Genomic DNA, 17989 nt, shown 5'->3' on the forward strand with positions numbered 1-17989 from the left:
AGTTGAACTGCAGTTCACCCCGATTGCCCACCCCAGTCATCCAACTAGTTCCACTTACATAGCATGAAAGTCCATTTAAATGACTATAACATGCAGGATTATTTTAAATAAACGCTGTTCAGGGATGGCAGGTGTAAAATTGCAATCACAAACAAAGAAGTAATTACCAAATTCCCTTCAGATGGTAGACAAACACAGAATACAGTATAGTACCGTGCCAAGGCTTCAGTCTTGATCGCTGGGGTGTGGGCTTTGTTGCAAATTAACAATTTTTCACTTGGGTCCAGCTTAAAGAACATTAAGAGGGTATCAGTGCTTGCTCCCCTCCAGCAACACAGAGGCTCTAGCGGTGTGTTGCATGTTGAATGGATTGTGGATGGTAGAAGTGCGAGTTGGCCCAATGCCTGTCCCTGTGGCACAGGCCTGTATTATATTGCCTGAGTCTCTACACAGTTTCAACTCATGGGGGTAATGCTTAAAGAAATGGGGAATAAATAAACCCAAAACAGCAGTGTACCATTGCTCAATACATGTACTCAACAGCTGCTGTCTACATTGTGATGGATAAAAGTAAAAAAAGAACAAAACAAAAAACAACCAAATCAGGACTGAGGCAACCGTTTTTTTTTTCAGGCTATCCAAAAGCCTGAAAAACGTATTTTTGTATTGTATTATTGCCATCATTTAATGATCTAATGTAGCTGAAACCTTCAAAGCGAATGATTTTGCAATCATTTTCTGAAATATTACATGAGTTTTTTTTTTTGTTTTGTTTTTTTTTTTCCAATTAAATCGCATCCCACATTTGCAAAACAAAGTGGTTTGTTCGTGCTTGGTTGGTCAAAGCGAGGTTTGAAAAGACGTGGAAATCTTCTCTTTACATGAAGTAAAAACTGTGTTTTGCTGTGAAAAGAGTATTTAGCACAGAAACAGAAGCTCGCTTAGTAATAACACACTCGTCTGCCCCAACTTCTTTACATTATTGCACATGGCTAGGCACGCTCTGCCTTTACAGCTGACAGACAGGAACCATAATCCACTCTAGTTCTTATCAGGTTGTATTTGAAGTTTGAGCGAACAGGCATCCATAATTCAGACCCATAGTATATTCTAAAATTGAAAAGATTAATGTTATTTGTCAGATAATACAAAATTGAAGTTGTTACATCTTTTTTTTTTTGTTCTAAGTAGTAAAAAAAAGTAAGTTTTGTTGAATGAAGTAAATTCATTTTCTGAAGACACGGTCATATCAAATCTGAAGTGCAACATAATGAAGAGACCACGGCTTTAGGTGGACGATAACGGCTCCAGGATGACTGCGGGGGTCCTTGGTGTGAAGTGCTTGAGTTTGTTGTATGTATACTCCCACTAAGGCTCCCGCAGAGTAACATTGCACGACCATCTGAGCTTAGATGCACCAGCGCTGCAGCACAAAGGAGCTTCACAGCCCCAAACTGTTCACTAGTTTTCCTGGCACTCAGCTCTGCTTTGAGTGGGCAGCTCGTCTTGGGAACAGTTTGAAGTCACAGCATGTCCCTTTGTCATAACATGTTACTGTAATACAGTGATATTAGGTGGACAAAACAGTGACGCGGCTGAATGTTCACTGACACTGTCTGAAACTTGCTTATGAAATGTGTGTGAACACATGAATTGTCGTTGAAGCTTGCATCAAAGAAAGACCCAATGATGTGTCGCACCTTGTTACCGAAGGCGGTTACTCCTATTTGAACGTCCCGTTTGCAGTATTGCGTAGCGCATACTATACGTCTGGCGTACTGACAAGGCCTCTCTCACAGTTAATTGATATTGCTGTTTTCCCACTCATAGACACCGTCATGCCCTCAGAGACTAAACATTTACACACGTGGAAGGCAAGCACATCCATAAAAGATGTGTTTGCTGTGAACCACTGGTGATCTGCCCAGTCAGCCTCAGCCTGCTGTGTCAGGATAAAGCTCGATGTCCTCTCGCGGTCATGCCAAGTGCACGGCAGTGCTGTGTTTCTATTCAAACAGACAGGGGGAAGTGTAATCCATTTCCTCCATAGGAGCTGACATGAGCACATTGAGGTTTATAGTCATGATCCCTCCAAGCCACTCAAGTGAGCGCAAATCACACACACAGGACGCAGGCATGATATCTCTCTCAGTCTCTCACTTTGTGGATCCCCCTTTTTCCCTGTAACTCGGCGTGAAAAGAAATCAAATCAGGTCTGGGGCCGTCCCAGGAGGCTTTGTTCCCAGCACTGTGCCTCGTGCGGTGCTCTGCTTGTCACTTCCATGATACTTACCCATAAAGCTAAGTTATTAGAGCAAACATGCATAATGAGAAGGCAGAAAAACACGCAGGGGAAGGTAGCCTATACATAGTGTCTCTTTCTATTAGAACATGCAGAATCAAACTCTCCTTCGACAACACACCACGGATAACGCACAGGGAGCTAAACACAAAGTCCTAACCCCCCCCCCCCCCACACACACACACACACACACCCAACATCTCTTAACACAGTGATTGGATAACACTGTTGATAGGTCATCCATAAAATTGAACTTGAGTGTCTGGGCAGTTTATTTCAAATGAAACAAATTAAAGTCATTTCAAGAAGCCGCGCTCGGTGAAGAAACCCGGAAAGCACTCTAATCCCTGCAGACGCAGCCGAGTCGCAGAGTGTATTGGCACAGCACCCCTCGGCTGGATTTGCCACTATGTTAAGCTCCCAAGACCCGCTCCTTGTTGTTATCAGTAAAGTAGGGGAAGGGATTTGAGGATAAGTGAATTCTAGAGAGCACGGGGGGGGTGGGCCTTCACCAAGTGCCTTCTTGCTCCCCTGACGTCCCAATCGGCTCATATGTTTACCCCTGTGCTGCAGTTTTCGTTTGTATTCAGAGCCACCCGCCTCTCTTTCCCCTCGCTCGCTTTCTCTGTCTGTCTTCCTCCCTGATGTTCTCTCTCTTTTGTCACACCACATTCAGCGTGAATCGCAATACCAACCAAATCCTTCAGTGTTTCTCCCTAAACTCCTTGATCCCTAATTTTAGAAAAAGAATTTCCAATCCAAATTGTTGAGTTTAAAGAGACTTTTTTTATTGTTTTGTTTTGTTTTGTTTCTTTTTTTTTTTTTTTTTTTTTTTGCTCCTCTCAGCTGTTTGGGAGAAAGCTCCATCTTGGTTTAAAGCAGCTCTTACGTGCAGAACACAAGGGAAAGCACTTTGGTGCACTTACATACGTTGGCATACCTAAAACTGCAGTTCTTTATGTGATTCATTACTGTGGAAATTAGGAAAACCATAATTATACTTCTCACTGGTGAAGCGACCCTTTTGATACCGGCGGCACACTGTAAAGTGTAAATATAGAAATAAGTGAATAATTGATGCATCAAAAGTTGGGTGTGGGGAAGGTAATGAGTACCAAAGATATGCTAATGACTGCACTCCAGTCTGGAAGTCTGACATGTCTGCCTGATGGCACGGCGGACTCACCTGTATAGCTATCGATTAGACAGCAATTACAGCATTGCCTACATTACATTTGTTGACTACATTAAACGTGAACTTTCAATCAGCAGATTACATCCCATGGAGCTGAAGACTACCAAGAACCACACGCTGAGAACGCAAACAAAGTGTCGATATGTATGGATAGTTATTCAATTATTTAGATTGATTTGACAGCTGCTGACATTGATTATTGTGTTAAAGAAGTATATATATATACATACAGTGTTGATATTTGGCATTTAGGCTCCGACCTTGTCACTCCCACAAGAAAACAGCAATCTCAGCAGAGCAACGACCAGCGATGATACTGTAGGAATTTTCCCTCAGGTTAAGTACAATGTAGATCCAGAGCCTACAGGTTGGCATTTAGGTGGAGCTGTGGCAACGCAGTATGAACAACAGCAAGTGCTGACATATATTTCAGATGAGGGTCTAACTGTTTACATGTGGGAATAACCATTATTCCCTTGAAGGTGTTCTGAAGGTCCTGAAGCACTTGTTTACTCTCAAAATGTAACAGAAATGGTTGCTTAAGGGTGAGGGGGTTCGGCCTGATTGCCCGTACTAGCTGACGAGCATCATGTTTTTTGTCCAGTTTAGTTATTAAACCTCATTAATGTTAATCGAAGAAGCCACCAATGAATAATTAAAATTTTGTGGTCTCTCTGAAGTGCAGATCTATGGAGGCAGAAATGTTAGCAGGCCCACCTGCAAAATTAATACAATTTTTGTCACAATGAAATCACTTGTGCGTTTTAAATTGTTCAATCCTCATTGTGCGCTCCAAATTAACTTGGTATTTGTTTTAAATGTGCAGCAGTATTTTCAGCCCACACACTGTTTAATGGGATTTGCCGTTGCACTTTTATTTGTGTATCTTGGCACCAGCTGCAGAGGAAATCTACACTGGGCTTTAGGGGGCTGGTTTTTGCTTGTTTGTTTCCGTAAAACTTTTTTTTTTTTGGAGGGGGGGTATTTTTTTCAAGTGAGCCACAAGCAAAGCTTTACATCCCTTTGCCAAGAGAGAGAACAGTGACCCATAACTCATAGACCCATTCTTTACGCTTTCACTTTCTCACCAAGCTCACCCTGCACCCCCTGCAAACCAGCTTTGCTGTGTGAGAGGGAAAAGGAGGACAAGGGCAATTATTTCATTAAGAGAATGGCAATTCTTGGAGGACAGTCAATAATAGATGAGGTTAAAAACAATGAATGGCGACTTTTCTTTTTTTTTTTTTTTTTTTTGGACAGTACTCATTTTCTCTCTGGCTCTTGAGTCAATAGAATTGACCTAATGGAAACCAGGTTACTCTTCCCTCCATCTCACCCCCCTGACATAATGTTGAACAAATGCATTATTCATTCTCTGGTCTAAGAAGCCGATGTAATTATACATTTATCTCCCAAATAATACCAGGTCCTTACTGCGCCTGTGACCTTGCCGCAAGATTTATGCCATTTTGTACCTGCCCCCAAAGGCCGCTGAGAGAGCAAATGTATTCTCAAAAATGAAAAAAAAATTAAGGCAAAAATGGATTTGCTCTTTATGGATATAAGATGTCAGTGGATTTGAAAAGGTCCAGCCATTAAACCTAGTAAAGTTTAGAACTTTATTTTGAAGCATTTCAGAAGGGCACAGATAGTCATACTCTAAACGTAACGCTCAAGTTCTGTTGGACGGATTAAAAAGTAGACTGTACAAAAAAAAAAAAAAAATCAAACAAATGGTGCTACAGCTTTTATAAACCTGCTTTTACTCTTTCTCCTGAACTAATCCGTCTTCTTATTTGCCCCTTGCCTCATTTCCCTATCGTTCTGTCCTCCACAATCTTATCTGACTCCTTTACCCAAATGGTTCTCCTCTGGCATTTCCCTCATTCTGCCCTATGTTCCCGATTTAGTCCGCTCAAATTTGCTCCCCTAACAACATCTTCTCTCTTTTCTGATGCCTTTGTTTTCCCTGCACTCCTTTACTGCCTGTAGGCTATCATGGCACAGCTGCCCCAGGAGGAGAAGGCCAAGATTGCTGAGCAGGTGGAGAGCTTCAGACAGGAGAAATGCAAGCTAGACGCAGAAGTGGCCAAATGGGATGACAACGGCAATGACATCATTGTGCTGGCCAAGCAGATGTGTATGATCATGATGGAGATGACTGACTTCACCAGGTAAAAGTGACCAATTAACATGCTCATACCTGCGAACAATAACTGAGTTTTTTGTTTTGTTTTGTTTTGTTCATCTTTTTGCAAATATCTACTTAAGAGCCTGATAAACAGGAGGACATGTGTGGCTCAGTGAGTAAATGCTCTTCTTGCTCACTGGGCAGTTACCAGCCACTAGTAGTATTATTTTCACCTTGTGAGGATGGCAAAATGTTGTCCTGGAGACACACACTATGATGGAGAGAACAGATGTAGGCTTGTGCACTTTTGCAGGTGTTTATATATCTGTCAGTGAAATAGAGCAAAAACTGAAAGAGGTGACAGTGTATCTCTAGAACTGTGCAGGTGAAATTAAACTCAAAGCTGAATCCACGAGGATCAAAAACCTCAAAATCTCCTTCACTACTATACTTCCATCATTTGGTGTTGGTTATATTGCATGTCTGTGAATGAGTTGATGAGGAAGAACCACGTGTTACAAGTTGGTTTGATCTTGCAACAAAGGAGGGAGCTCACACATAAGGCAGTTTAAAATGTCTACTCGCTTAACCCAAAAAACTGTAAGCAAAAGCGTGGAGACGAGTCATATCAACAGTGTCAAGAATGTGCGGATGAGTGTGATGTGTGCAGTCAGCGAAGAAAATGCTGAAAATAAAAATTGACACGAGAGCTGGAGTGTCCCCAGACTGCTGCATAGTGGAAGGGAGAGTTAGTTCGGGCCTGGCAGCCATCTTGAATGCAGGCGAGCCAGGCTGCACTGGTGTGCCACATTTCCACCTATGACCCTTCACCTACAGGCACTTCCTGAACACACAAAGAGTAAACAGAGCACCCCAGCAGAATGCCCCCAAGGGTGTCACATACAGCACGAGTGCTGCATACCGTAAAACCATGAGCTACTCACTGCTGAAAAGCACCAAACAGCCGAAGGTGATAATTCTCTGTGGGTTCACTATGCGTGGCCCCTCTGTCATTCAACTAGCCCTGTGACCTTTAGTTTTATAAGCTTGAAATAGAAGATGTTTTAAGGGAAGCACTGTTGCCTTTACAGTGCTCCATATCTCAGCTAGAAACTTGCGAAGGATAGTTTGTTGAAGAAAAAGCGACCCAAATAAGATTTATTTTAATTAGACTTTGGAGCGATGATGTAGTTCAGAGATATACTGTAACAAATAATCATGTTGTCATGTTTACTTAAAACCGGTAGTTGGTGGTCCACTCCGCAATTACATGGCATGTAAAGAAGTAAAAAGAACAAAAGAAATAAATATTTCAGCTCTTAGTGATCAGTTCTATGTGATTATAGCTGTCGTACTCCGACAGTACCATTATTTCATGAGATTGATCCCAATGATTAATAATAGCATGAAAAAACTGAGGGGAAACTGAAGCGCATCACTAACAAAACCAAAATTGAGACTTCAGATTTAGACAAAACGCCCTCATTTGAGCACATCAACGTTCCCTGTGCTGGCAAATCAAGAAAAAAACAACAACCGAGCCATTACTTCCCCATTCCTGTTTCATTCTTGTGTTCCATTGTGCTTCAAAGAACATTTCCAATATACCACTGGGGACAAAAGCATAGTACAAGAAAGATATCCACTATCAATGGAGGCTTGCTTGCTATGTTTCATATTCCTGAACCATAAATTAGCCACAAAACAAGGTGTTAGTGTTGCCATCAATCCTTAAGTGCTCTGTATATTGTCTGCCTCTGTAGCTCCACCCACATTTACTTTTCCTTTTTTGTTCACTCCCTCAACTTTGCCAGAGGCAAAGGCCCCCTGAAGAACTCCTCAGATGTGATCAACGCAGCTAAGAAGATCGCGGAGGCTGGCTCCAGGATGGACAAACTGGCTCGTGCTGTTGCCGATCAGGTAACCTTGCAGCTCCATTTGCATTTGTCACCGTCATTTTTGTCCTTACGCTTTCAATCAGTCTGAAACTGTCTGTGACTGTGTCATCATGTCTGGCTGCAGAGCAAATTCAGACTCAGTATAAGTGGCCGTGGTCATTGGAAATCTTTAATGTGGGCATTGATGGGCCCAGCTGGAGTGGTGGGCTGTGTTGCCGCATGACTTCATCTCCCAATGGGACCAACACTGAGAGAGCAAGGCAGCAGAACCAAGTTGTGTCTCTAATATAATTAGCTCCCAGCCGAGGTGTTGCATTCATTATCAGATGAGTACCTTTCTAAAGCACGCTGGCAGACCACTTTCAATATCTAATCAATCAGTGCTATGCCAGGGGAAGACGGGAGTGAAAAGAAATATGTATGTATACTGTGTATGTGTGTGTGTCCACAGAAAATGAAGTGGGAGGTATTTCAGATTGCGAGCAGCACTCCAGGTCATGCATCATGTTCGTCTGCAGTTCATCTGTCTCTAATAAGCAGTGAGAATAAACCCAGGCACAAGACTTGCTGATTTATTAAGGCAGCCTGTTGTCATTGTAATTGCAACTGCTGTTTGCTAGCAAACCCTGAGAATAATTATCGCTGGCTTCAGTATCACACGCTGGGTTTCTTTGCAGCGCAGCTAAGCTCAAACTCATATCAAAATTTAGAATCAAAGACATCTCTGAAGTCGTGTAACTTCAGCGAGACCAGCACCAACAAAGCAGCTTTATCTTAAGTGTAATGTTCAAATTTCAAACAAGTCATTGCAATCAGAGCTAATTTGTGGTTCACAAATTGGTCTTATCAAGTTTGGATTTTCCTGCAGTATTGATAACTAGAAAGGACCCAATAGATCCAACAAACCTTTGTAAAGGCCACAAACGTTATTTTAAATGTTATTTACATGCAAGATGTACAAAGCAAGTTAAGTCTTTCATCTCCAATTTCCACTAACCCTTTGAGGAAAAATGTCTCTGGTAGCTCAGCTGCTAAATGTGCCATTGCATTCACCAGCTGTCTGCAGTGCTGAGCAGGCAGTGCATTTTTACTGAAAACAGCTGCCTGCAGTATCCAGAAAACACAAAAATATATATAAAACATGAAAACCAATATATTGACTTAAAATATGCTGAAAGTTTACATAGAAATGAAGGGAACAGCAGGATGTGCTGATAATTACTGTGTGTGTGCCACATGCTAACCATTTATATAATTCTAGTGTAATGTGAAAAATGTTGACAAATAGATACAGTGACAGATAAAGTAATAATAATTTATCCAAATCTTTAATGCACACTTATTTTGGTTTACAATATAAAAGTGTGTCTTTTACATTAAAAACACTCATTACCTGAATTTCCATCGGCATTCCACCAAAAATATTCAGCACACACGCTGACAGCTAAGAAAATGATCTGCCAACAATGCCAATCATCACAGGGTGCATGTATACGTCTGCAATTCAGCCCAAGTTAGATGAAAGCACACAGAAAAATGTTGCTCACGAAGAGATGATTTTCGTAATTTCGTGACTTCCCTTCCCAGTATGTGGTTTTTCCACAATGTTCTGCAGAATGCCCGTCAGCTTCAGCGCAGGTGGAGTACAGTACGCTTCCAACGAACCAGAAGGCGTCTGTCCTGCTCTCTGGAGCATATTTCGATACAGAACAAAGTTTCAGGCTGGGAATTCATAACTCTGTCTGTTATGTAGTAATTACTGCAAACACAGCACTGAAAAGCAGGAGTTTTAGCCCGAACGAATCTGGTATATAAACATTTTTGCATGTTTCCATGTGTGAAAACATTTGTCTCAGAAAGCAGTTCTCCAAGGATCTAGGACAGAAGGGCTAAGGGAAGCATGAACTTATCTTTGTGTGCTTATGTATTCGCATCTTGGCTTGTAATGCTGCTGACTGATGAGAAGTGTAAACAGGGTTTAGGTGGGAGTGAATCTGTCACATGGCAAATCACTGGCAGAGTGTGTGTCTGAATCAACAGTTGTTGTATTAAAAGAGCAGGTGGCTTGCCATTTTTAATTCTCACTTAAATGGTTCTAAGGCCAGTGTTTACTGAATATTCAAAGCCTTCTGTTACAATTCCAGAGACATCAGAGGTATGATAAGGAAATAAAGAGGGGCTTGAGGGCCTTTTCAAATCTAGTGAGTATTTCATGAGAAATGTGTTTACACGTGAGGTCTTATTATTCCACAAATTGAAAGGAGTAAAAGTTAAAACAGGAGAAGTTTGCTTGTATCAAGACTCTTAATGGAATAATGCAATGAGAAAACCCAACCTTGATCATTTGCATTGAGGCTGGATGAAGAAGACAAGTATTTTGCATTCACACATGATTTGGAAACTTCTGCTGGTCGAGAAGACTGTGGCTTGACAATAGCAATAAAAGCTGCTCCGCTGCCTTCACATAGGTCCCTTAAGTAGCAAACCTTGTTGCCATGACTGCATGTCAGCACTATTGATGAACACGTATGAAGCAGAGGGAAATTCTGTGTGGAAGGATGGAAAGACGGCGAGCTCTTTCATAGTCGTTTAAGCACAGCACTTGAAGTAGAAAAAACCCCTCGGGGCACCTCACCCCATTTCACTCCAGCAATACCTTTTTTTTCTACTCTATTTCTCCCACTCCATTTTCTGCCTTTGTTTCATTCTTTAAATATCCCTCCAACAGAAAAAATAAATAAATAAAAAAATACAGTGAATAGTGCAGGCAGGCTTTCGACATTAGGGGCACCTATTTTGAGACATACATTGATTGTTCAGGGAAACAACAGTGTTGTATCAGCGTGCGTCAGTCTACCCGAGACAGACAACAATTGATTGCTGAGGATATCTGCAGCACCATATGGCCTAAAGTTTGGCGGGCATTGATTTCTGTTCAGTTTTAGGTGAGCGCTGTTACACGTTGCATGGCTGAACATAAAGCTGAAAACATCAGAGTATAACTTTGTTACTTATCTTTTGGTCAGTACTTCACACAAATAAACCAACTCCAGCAACATCTTTGTCACTCTCTTTGTACTTTCTGCTTTAGCAGTCAGCCCTAAGTGGATTAATTCCCGCCGGTGATGTAACCTTTGAAAACATTTAGTCTTATTTTTATTTTTACAGTTTCTGGGCATTTTGGTTTTTAACAAATGAGGGTTAAAGCTGTTTGTCGTACAAGCACCCTAGCAAAACAGTGGATAAAGGATTGACTCAAAATAAACAGCAGTAGCTGTGTTCATTGTAGAGAAGGCAAAGATAACACATTGTGTGGCTCGCTGCTTTATTTTTAAAAGACAGAACTGGGTATCCTGGAAGCTGTGGCTATACAGGCAGGCGTCGTTATAAGGATCGATTGATTATTGGTTTCAGTTGTTTCCTGGAATTTGGTGAAAAGAAGAAAAGTCAAGAGAAGAGTATTGTTTCAGTCAGGCAATTGGATGGTGGCTTCTGTAACTGTTAAACATCAACTTATTGTTCACAAACGCTGCTAAATACAGTTAAGGTTTGCAGCTCAGGATTCAGACGTCCAGGGTTCACTTTGTCACAGTGGAAGCCTCTGTGGCATTAAGTGCAGAAACGAACGCAACACTCCTATAGCCTCCGCTGACAGCAGTGAAGCCAAGTGTGACTGATGTGTAATTAAAATGCTTCTCAGTAAGAACAAAAACTGCACTTTAACGGGAGCTGGCTAGGGAGGAGTTAGTACCAACTAACTTTAAAAATTAATGCAATATAGAAATCTCACATTTGAAAACTGCAAAAGGCCTTTCAGAAAGAAAAAGCTTCATTTTATAGTTGGAGCAATATGTATTTTTCATCAGGCCGCTTTCGTTATGCTCCACATGTCACCATCATATAACATATTACAAATAAAATGTTATTACCCCGATAGGATGCTCGGTAATGGAGAGGGATGAGTCTGATCTATGGGTATTAAGGAATTGTGATTATTCCAGACTCGATGGCTTCCCAGTAGTTTAAAACATCATGGTTACATAAATCTCAGGAGATCACAAAATGATTAGAGGAAATAGGCTTTGGGTTCATTTAAGTTATTTGTGAAGCATTTGACAATTTTTTCACTTACCTCTCTAGACCAATACAATAGTTTCACTTACCATGACCAAATTTTACTGCTCAGCTTAATGCTTCAGCTATTAGTCTATACAAGGGAGAAGTAGTTGTGAAGTCTTTCATTTGCTTTCACAACCTGGCTGTCTGTATATGGCAAAATAACAGGTTACAAACTGCAGCGTTAACATAGCTCATTTGTGATGTACGTAAATGAAACAATATTTTATGAAGAACAGGCGATTTGAACGATACTCGTGAAATGGAGCAACAGTTCGGTTCACGGTTGCATGAACTCTAAAACTGACTTTTGTCCAGGAAAACACTTGAATATAATAAGCGGTTTCCATAATTACAATTATGTCTTGTGTATGCGTGATGCCAAAGGCTGGATGAGTAAACAGAAAGATCGCTGGCTTTCACAAAGTAACAGAGCGTACAGCTTATTATCAGAGGCGGCACGGTGAGCCCACCAGCTAGAAGCCATTTTGTTTAACTCTTCGCAACCTGCTCTTTTAATGTATCAGAGCACTTTAATTTCAAATATCAATCATGTCACTATTTTCCACTACGGGATATGTATTGAATCCTAAATAAGAATGATAGAAAGACTAAAACAAAAAAAAATAAATAAATAAATAAAAAATGGACCACTTTTTACAATGTGAGTAATTTAGGAAAGGTCAGTCTCACCTTGTCTATAAATGCAGCATTACTGTGATTTGTGAGGGTTTTGTGTTTTGGCAGATCGCCCTCATCCCAGGAACCGATTATATCACCTTCCTGAATTATTCACCTGGAGCATGTTTCAGTCATTCTGGTCCTCATTAGGTGGGAAAACAACAACAACAGAAAGCTGAAAGTGCTATGATTTTACACCTATTTCTTTGAACTTTTCAGCAGTTGCTGGTTTTATTTTTGTAGACCGCAGTAAAATTGACCTTTGACCCTTGGAGTATGAAATGCCACCACTTAATTTTTTCCTGATAGTCATTGGTGTCATAACTGGTGTATAAAGTTGTAACCAAAGAGGTGTTTTGTAATGTTTAAGTGTTCTTGACATTTTATCATTTACTACAGAAATCAAGTAATTTCATGGTTTGGTTGATGCAACGGTGTAGATTGTTACAAGAATGTGACCTTGACCACCAAAATCAAATGAGTTCCTCCTTGAGTCCAAATAAATATTAGTGCCAAACGAGAAGTTCACCCAAGGTGTTACTGAAATATCATATACAGGAGCGCCGGATGAATGGATGCAAAACCCAAAAACATATGACTAAATAGTCCCAAATTGTGAATAGAAGTGTTGCGGTCAGGAGGAGTTTTCACAAAGGCAGAGTGAAATCAGGCCATAACCCAGTTTTCTCACTAGTCAGTAATGAATGTTGTTACTCTATGAAGGACAAAGAGAGAGGGAGTGAGCTTCAATGGCCCTGACAAAGTAATGGGCCATACAGTTTATTTACATCGACTGGGAATCTGTGGAAGAATTTGTCTATTAGTCAACTGCACAATAGGGAACAATTGTGTCATGTCTGCATGAAACTAGCCTGAGGAAGCAGTGTGTATGTGTGTATGTGTGTGCCAGCAGTGCGAAGTGCAGTTAGCAGTGATGCTAGCTTGGACTGGCGGTGCAGGGATAATGCCCAAAGAGAAGTTTCCCTCTGCCTCACTGGCTGCTCTATGAGCTAGCAGCTCCGCCTCAGTCTGCATTCAGTGACACTTATTGAGATGAAGTCGGTGCTGGTAGCAACTCAGGTCTATGTCCAGTTTAGATAGTGGCCCGTAACTATAAATGTGAATCATGCCACGAAATGCTCCCTGAAATTCTATTTGCAGTTTGTGGAAGCAGACATTTCACAGCACAACAGGAGGACTGTGTTTTACTTGCTATTTGTGAACAGCACTGAAAGGCACTTGTGGCCCAATCGATACTATTTGTCTTGGCACGAGAGGCCCTTCCTCTGTTAAGGAGAGAAGATGGGAAGCTGGCAAAGCTGCTAGTCCTTGGAAGGGGTATATTCAGATCACATGCTCAATGTTTAACTTGCCATCCTCCTCTACTCAAGCCCAGAAGACAAGGAAATGAGCTGTGCATATCCCCGTACAGCGGTGCTGCTGAATGTCCTAGTTAAGACCGTTTAATATTAATGGATAGGAGAAAGGTGTTGCTACAAAATGATGCCCACAGTGTTTAGGCAGCTGATGCAGTGTTCTTAACTCACTGGGAGCTTAGTGGGCCATAGCTTGAGCCCTGGAAGGCTTCCAGATGGAATAACAGGGTCAAACTGTGTAATAGTAGGAGATCTGAGGAGACTGTCCTCATATTCCCTGTTGGTCCATTTGCTGCGCTGTATGAGTGGGTTCTTTACTAGTGAAGTAGCACGAAGGCCAGCAGGGCCAGGTCAGAACTTCCTTCTAAAAAAAAAAGTAGGAGAAGAGGGATACTTTCAGTTCCAAAGTGTTTGCCTGCTCACTGATTGATCTGTTTTCTACATGTGCAACAAGCTCCGGTAGTCTTGACACCCTGCACTGCAATCCAACTTGGCTTCAAAGGTTTTACCTGCATCAAACAATGACTGAAAAATAGCAATGCAAAAAGGTGTAAGTAGTAATTAGCAACCTAAAATACTGGAAACCAACTGCATTTGTTAGTGTTGCTGTTTTCTGTTTTTAAAAGGCCTTCACAGCAGACACCAGGAGTCCTATGACAATCTAATTAGGTAGAAAATACACATCTCAGGCCCAGTTGGAGAAAATGCTGTAGATTTTGCCAGTTTGCCTGAATTAAAAACCTCCAAATTCTTTGGCTCAAGCGTCGTGCTGGCTTTAATTTCTCTCATGATATAATTGTATATCCTTTCTGGTGTAGACTCCTTGTTCATCATAGAGGATCCTTTGTTTTTCGCCTAATAACTGGCTCAGCACACATCCAGTACATGTTTGTTGTGCCTCCGTGCAGCAGAGAGCTGTGGCCAGGCCAGAGGCATTATGTTTTCAGGTTGTCCGTCCCCTCCTCGTGAAAGCAATATATCAGCTGAGAATCGCCCCGAGGGAAATTCTTCAAATCTGGCATGAACGTTAATTGAGACAAGGAAGTCACTATAAACCTACAAAACATGTTTTTGTTTTTTTTCTGCCATCCCTCAGTGATTTTGTGAATGTGTTGGGCCATTCGGTAAATTCCAGTGTCAACTTTTGTGGGCAATTTTGTGGGGTTCGTGTTCTAACTGTCTCTTTTTTTTTATTCAGTGCCCTGATTCCGCATGCAAGCAAGATCTGCTGGCCTACCTGCAAAGAATTGCCTTGTACTGTCATCAACTCAACATTTGCAGCAAGGTGAAAGCTGAGGTCCAAAACTTGGGCGGAGAGCTCATCGTGTCTGGAGTAAGTGTAACCCCGGTTCCATTATCACCGATGCTCTTGATAGGCTTTTGGACCTTAATGAGCGCTGGAAAACAGGAAAACCTTTCAGTTCAAGGTCAATATAAAGCCTTGAAGACCACATGAAGGGTCACAAGTATTAATGTTGATGCAATTATTTCAGACAGAATACTGTCTGTATTAGTAAAGATGCAGTAAAGAGCCCTTGGCGTTTTTTCATGCCTCATGTGCCCCATTATCACTTAAAGAAAGATCTGACAGCTATACTGTAGTTCATGCATTGCCATATCGACTTTTCAGCAGTTTTTTAATTGCACAGAATATATTTGCTCAAAATTATAGCAACTAAACGTGATCAGAAGTCAAGATCTTAATCTAAAAAGTATTTTCTTCTGTGAAATGTGGGGATGGCATGTGACATGTTTGCTACATACTTTGAGTTTTGAAACTTTGTACTCAAGAGAAATATTTGACCTCGTGATAATATGACAGCTCTTTTAATAAATCCACCTACTAAGGTAATAAATGCCTATATGAAAGAATTTAATCTCTTAATAAAGCTACTTGATCCCATATTAAACATTGACTTCCCTTTGTTGATCAGTGCATATCATTGTGTCATTGGTTTTATACACAGTACCAGTCAAAAGTTTGGACACACTTTCCCCATTCAAATGAACAGGAAAGTGTATCCAAACTTTGTTACTGTACACTTTTTGTTTTTTTTTTGTTTTCCTATGGGTGAACAAAACCCACACGGCATCAGGGTGATAATGCTGAACTTGTTAAACCTAGTGGATATGGAGTAGATTTTCATAAATCACATACAGCACACACCACCCTTCCTCAATGTTTTCAGATCCTCAATTCGGATAAGGAAGACAGCTAAAAAAATGGAGTGTTGATTTCAAAAAAAGGGCATAAGGGATCCTTTTTCTAGGCCACGCTGAAGAGTACAACCCTTCACATTAAACAGACTTTGATTCCTGATTCAGTTCAGATTTTAAATGGATTATAAGTCCTCTTTATCTGCCAAAATCCTAAATTACTGATTTTTTTTTATTCCAAAAAAAAAGAAAGACAAAGTAAAATCAGTTTTTTATCTTTGGGGATTTTCCTTATTAACTGTCTTAGTTTGATCTTTATCCTGTAATTAAAATCAAACTTAGCTTTTATCTTTGTTTTGTCTTTGGCAGTGCAGTTCTTCATGATTTTCTCAAGACTCTATTATACTTAGACTCACATGAGATATGCAAACCCTGCTGAGATTTTAACCTTTTCATGGTGGCCAGCTGGAGTCTGCACTCATTAAATCTGCACAGTTGACTCGTCTCAGCGGGTGGTAGGAGGAGGCCCACTGGCCGCCGACCCTTAAATGTCAGCCAAACAAAACTGAGAGAGATAGAGATACACCTGACCCTGTGCTCTGCTAATTAAGAACTGCTAAAGTAAGACATCATATAGAGATGGCAGCGTGTGTGTCCTGCTAAATTGCTAGTTGAAGCAAAGACCCCCTAAGTGCTCTATGTAGCTAATATGTACTAATGTGCATGTGTGTTTTTGCTCTCCATGGACACAGAACCTGATGAAATATAGTTCATATGTGAGTTCAACCGAACTTTTTGGCTCGACTGAATGTTTTTCTTTCTCTTTCCCCCTCCAACTGTCTTCGCCCTCCTGTAGCTGGACAGTGCCACCTCCCTGATCCAAGCAGCAAAGAACCTAATGAACGCAGTGGTGCTAACTGTAAAGGCGTCTTATGTAGCCTCCACCAAGTACCAGAAGGTGTACGGCACAGCAGCAGTAAACTCGCCTGTGGTGTCTTGGCGCATGAAGGCTCCTGAGAAGAAGCCGCTGGTAAAAAGGGAGAAACCCGAGGAGTGTCAAACACGCGTGCGACGAGGCTCCCAGAAGAAACACATCTCCCCTGTCCAGGCCCTCAGTGAATTCAAGGCCATGGATTCCTTCTAAAAAGAAAGAAAAAAAAGAAGATATGTCATGCTTATCCAAGAAAAACAACAAAACATGACGCTGAAGAGTTGAAGAAGTCCCTTTTTACATTGTGTTAACCCACCTCTGTTTGTGCTTGGTGACACCTCAGGAGGACTACAGTACATATTAAACTGCCACACTGCAGCTCCTGTGAATGCTGCGGGCCTCGTGGCTTGCAGACAGCCAGCGCACACCCAACACTATTTATCGATCTTATTGTAGCTTAATATGTGAGATCCGAAATGTGACACGACTACTTTTGAAAATAGGGGGAGTGTAAAAAAAAAATAAATAAAAATAATAAAAAATAAAATAAAAAAGGCAGAAACATATCAAAGGAGATAAGTGGCATTTTAAAAATTTGTGGCAGTTGATGTTCTAGCTAAATCATTAACATGCTACTGACTGGCTGCTTGTATACACATTTAAACTGTCTGAATGGAAACCCTGAATGGTTCAGTAAAGGAGTTATTCCAAAGGGAATATATCAGTGTTGGTATGTTCCTTTTTGATTTTTTTTGTTTGTTTTTTTTCCAATTTGAATGTTAACCTGTAGTGCTAGGAATAACTTATGTTAAAGATACCTGGAAGTGTCCAAGCATCCAAGTAGTTTCCTTGTTCCTGATAATTATAATAATTATCCATATAGTGTGTATTCCAAAACACACTTATGGTTTATTGTATTGCCTTTTTAAATTCATTTATTTAATTATGACATCACTAACTATGATGACCTTGAATGGAAGTTGCGTAGCGTATAATTATAGAAAGAAAGGTTTGACTAGTTGTGGTTTGCTCAGAGAATAGAAATCCCTGCATACAGTACCTTTATATTCACCCTTCTCTAATAAATCCCTCAACTTAACCCTGAAAGTTTTCCTGTGTGTTTATTTGCAGTATCAACCCGTATGTAAGTATCAGGGGCTGTTTTTATTCATCAGAGTAATCGGACTTAACCGCGCAGCACA

At 40.9% G+C, this 17989-nt stretch overlaps 1 protein-coding gene across 1 annotated transcript in view; it reads left to right on the forward strand.

Moving 5' to 3' along the window:
• The window catches only part of ctnna2 (catenin (cadherin-associated protein), alpha 2), a 265719-nt gene extending 247914 nt beyond the window's left edge, over nt 1–17805 (forward strand). The window contains exons 15-18 of the mRNA XM_029497289.1: nt 5490–5671; nt 7443–7548; nt 14898–15032; nt 16713–17805. Of these exons, the coding sequence (XP_029353149.1) occupies nt 5490–5671; nt 7443–7548; nt 14898–15032; nt 16713–17000 (711 nt within the window). The 3' untranslated portion in view covers nt 17001–17805. The remainder of the gene's footprint in view (nt 1–5489; nt 5672–7442; nt 7549–14897; nt 15033–16712) is intronic.
• The last annotated feature ends 184 nt before the right edge of the window (nt 17806–17989 follow it).

This window comes from Echeneis naucrates, chromosome 1 (assembly GCF_900963305.1).
Source record: "Echeneis naucrates chromosome 1, fEcheNa1.1, whole genome shotgun sequence".
Lineage (NCBI taxonomy): Eukaryota > Metazoa > Chordata > Actinopteri > Carangiformes > Echeneidae > Echeneis > Echeneis naucrates.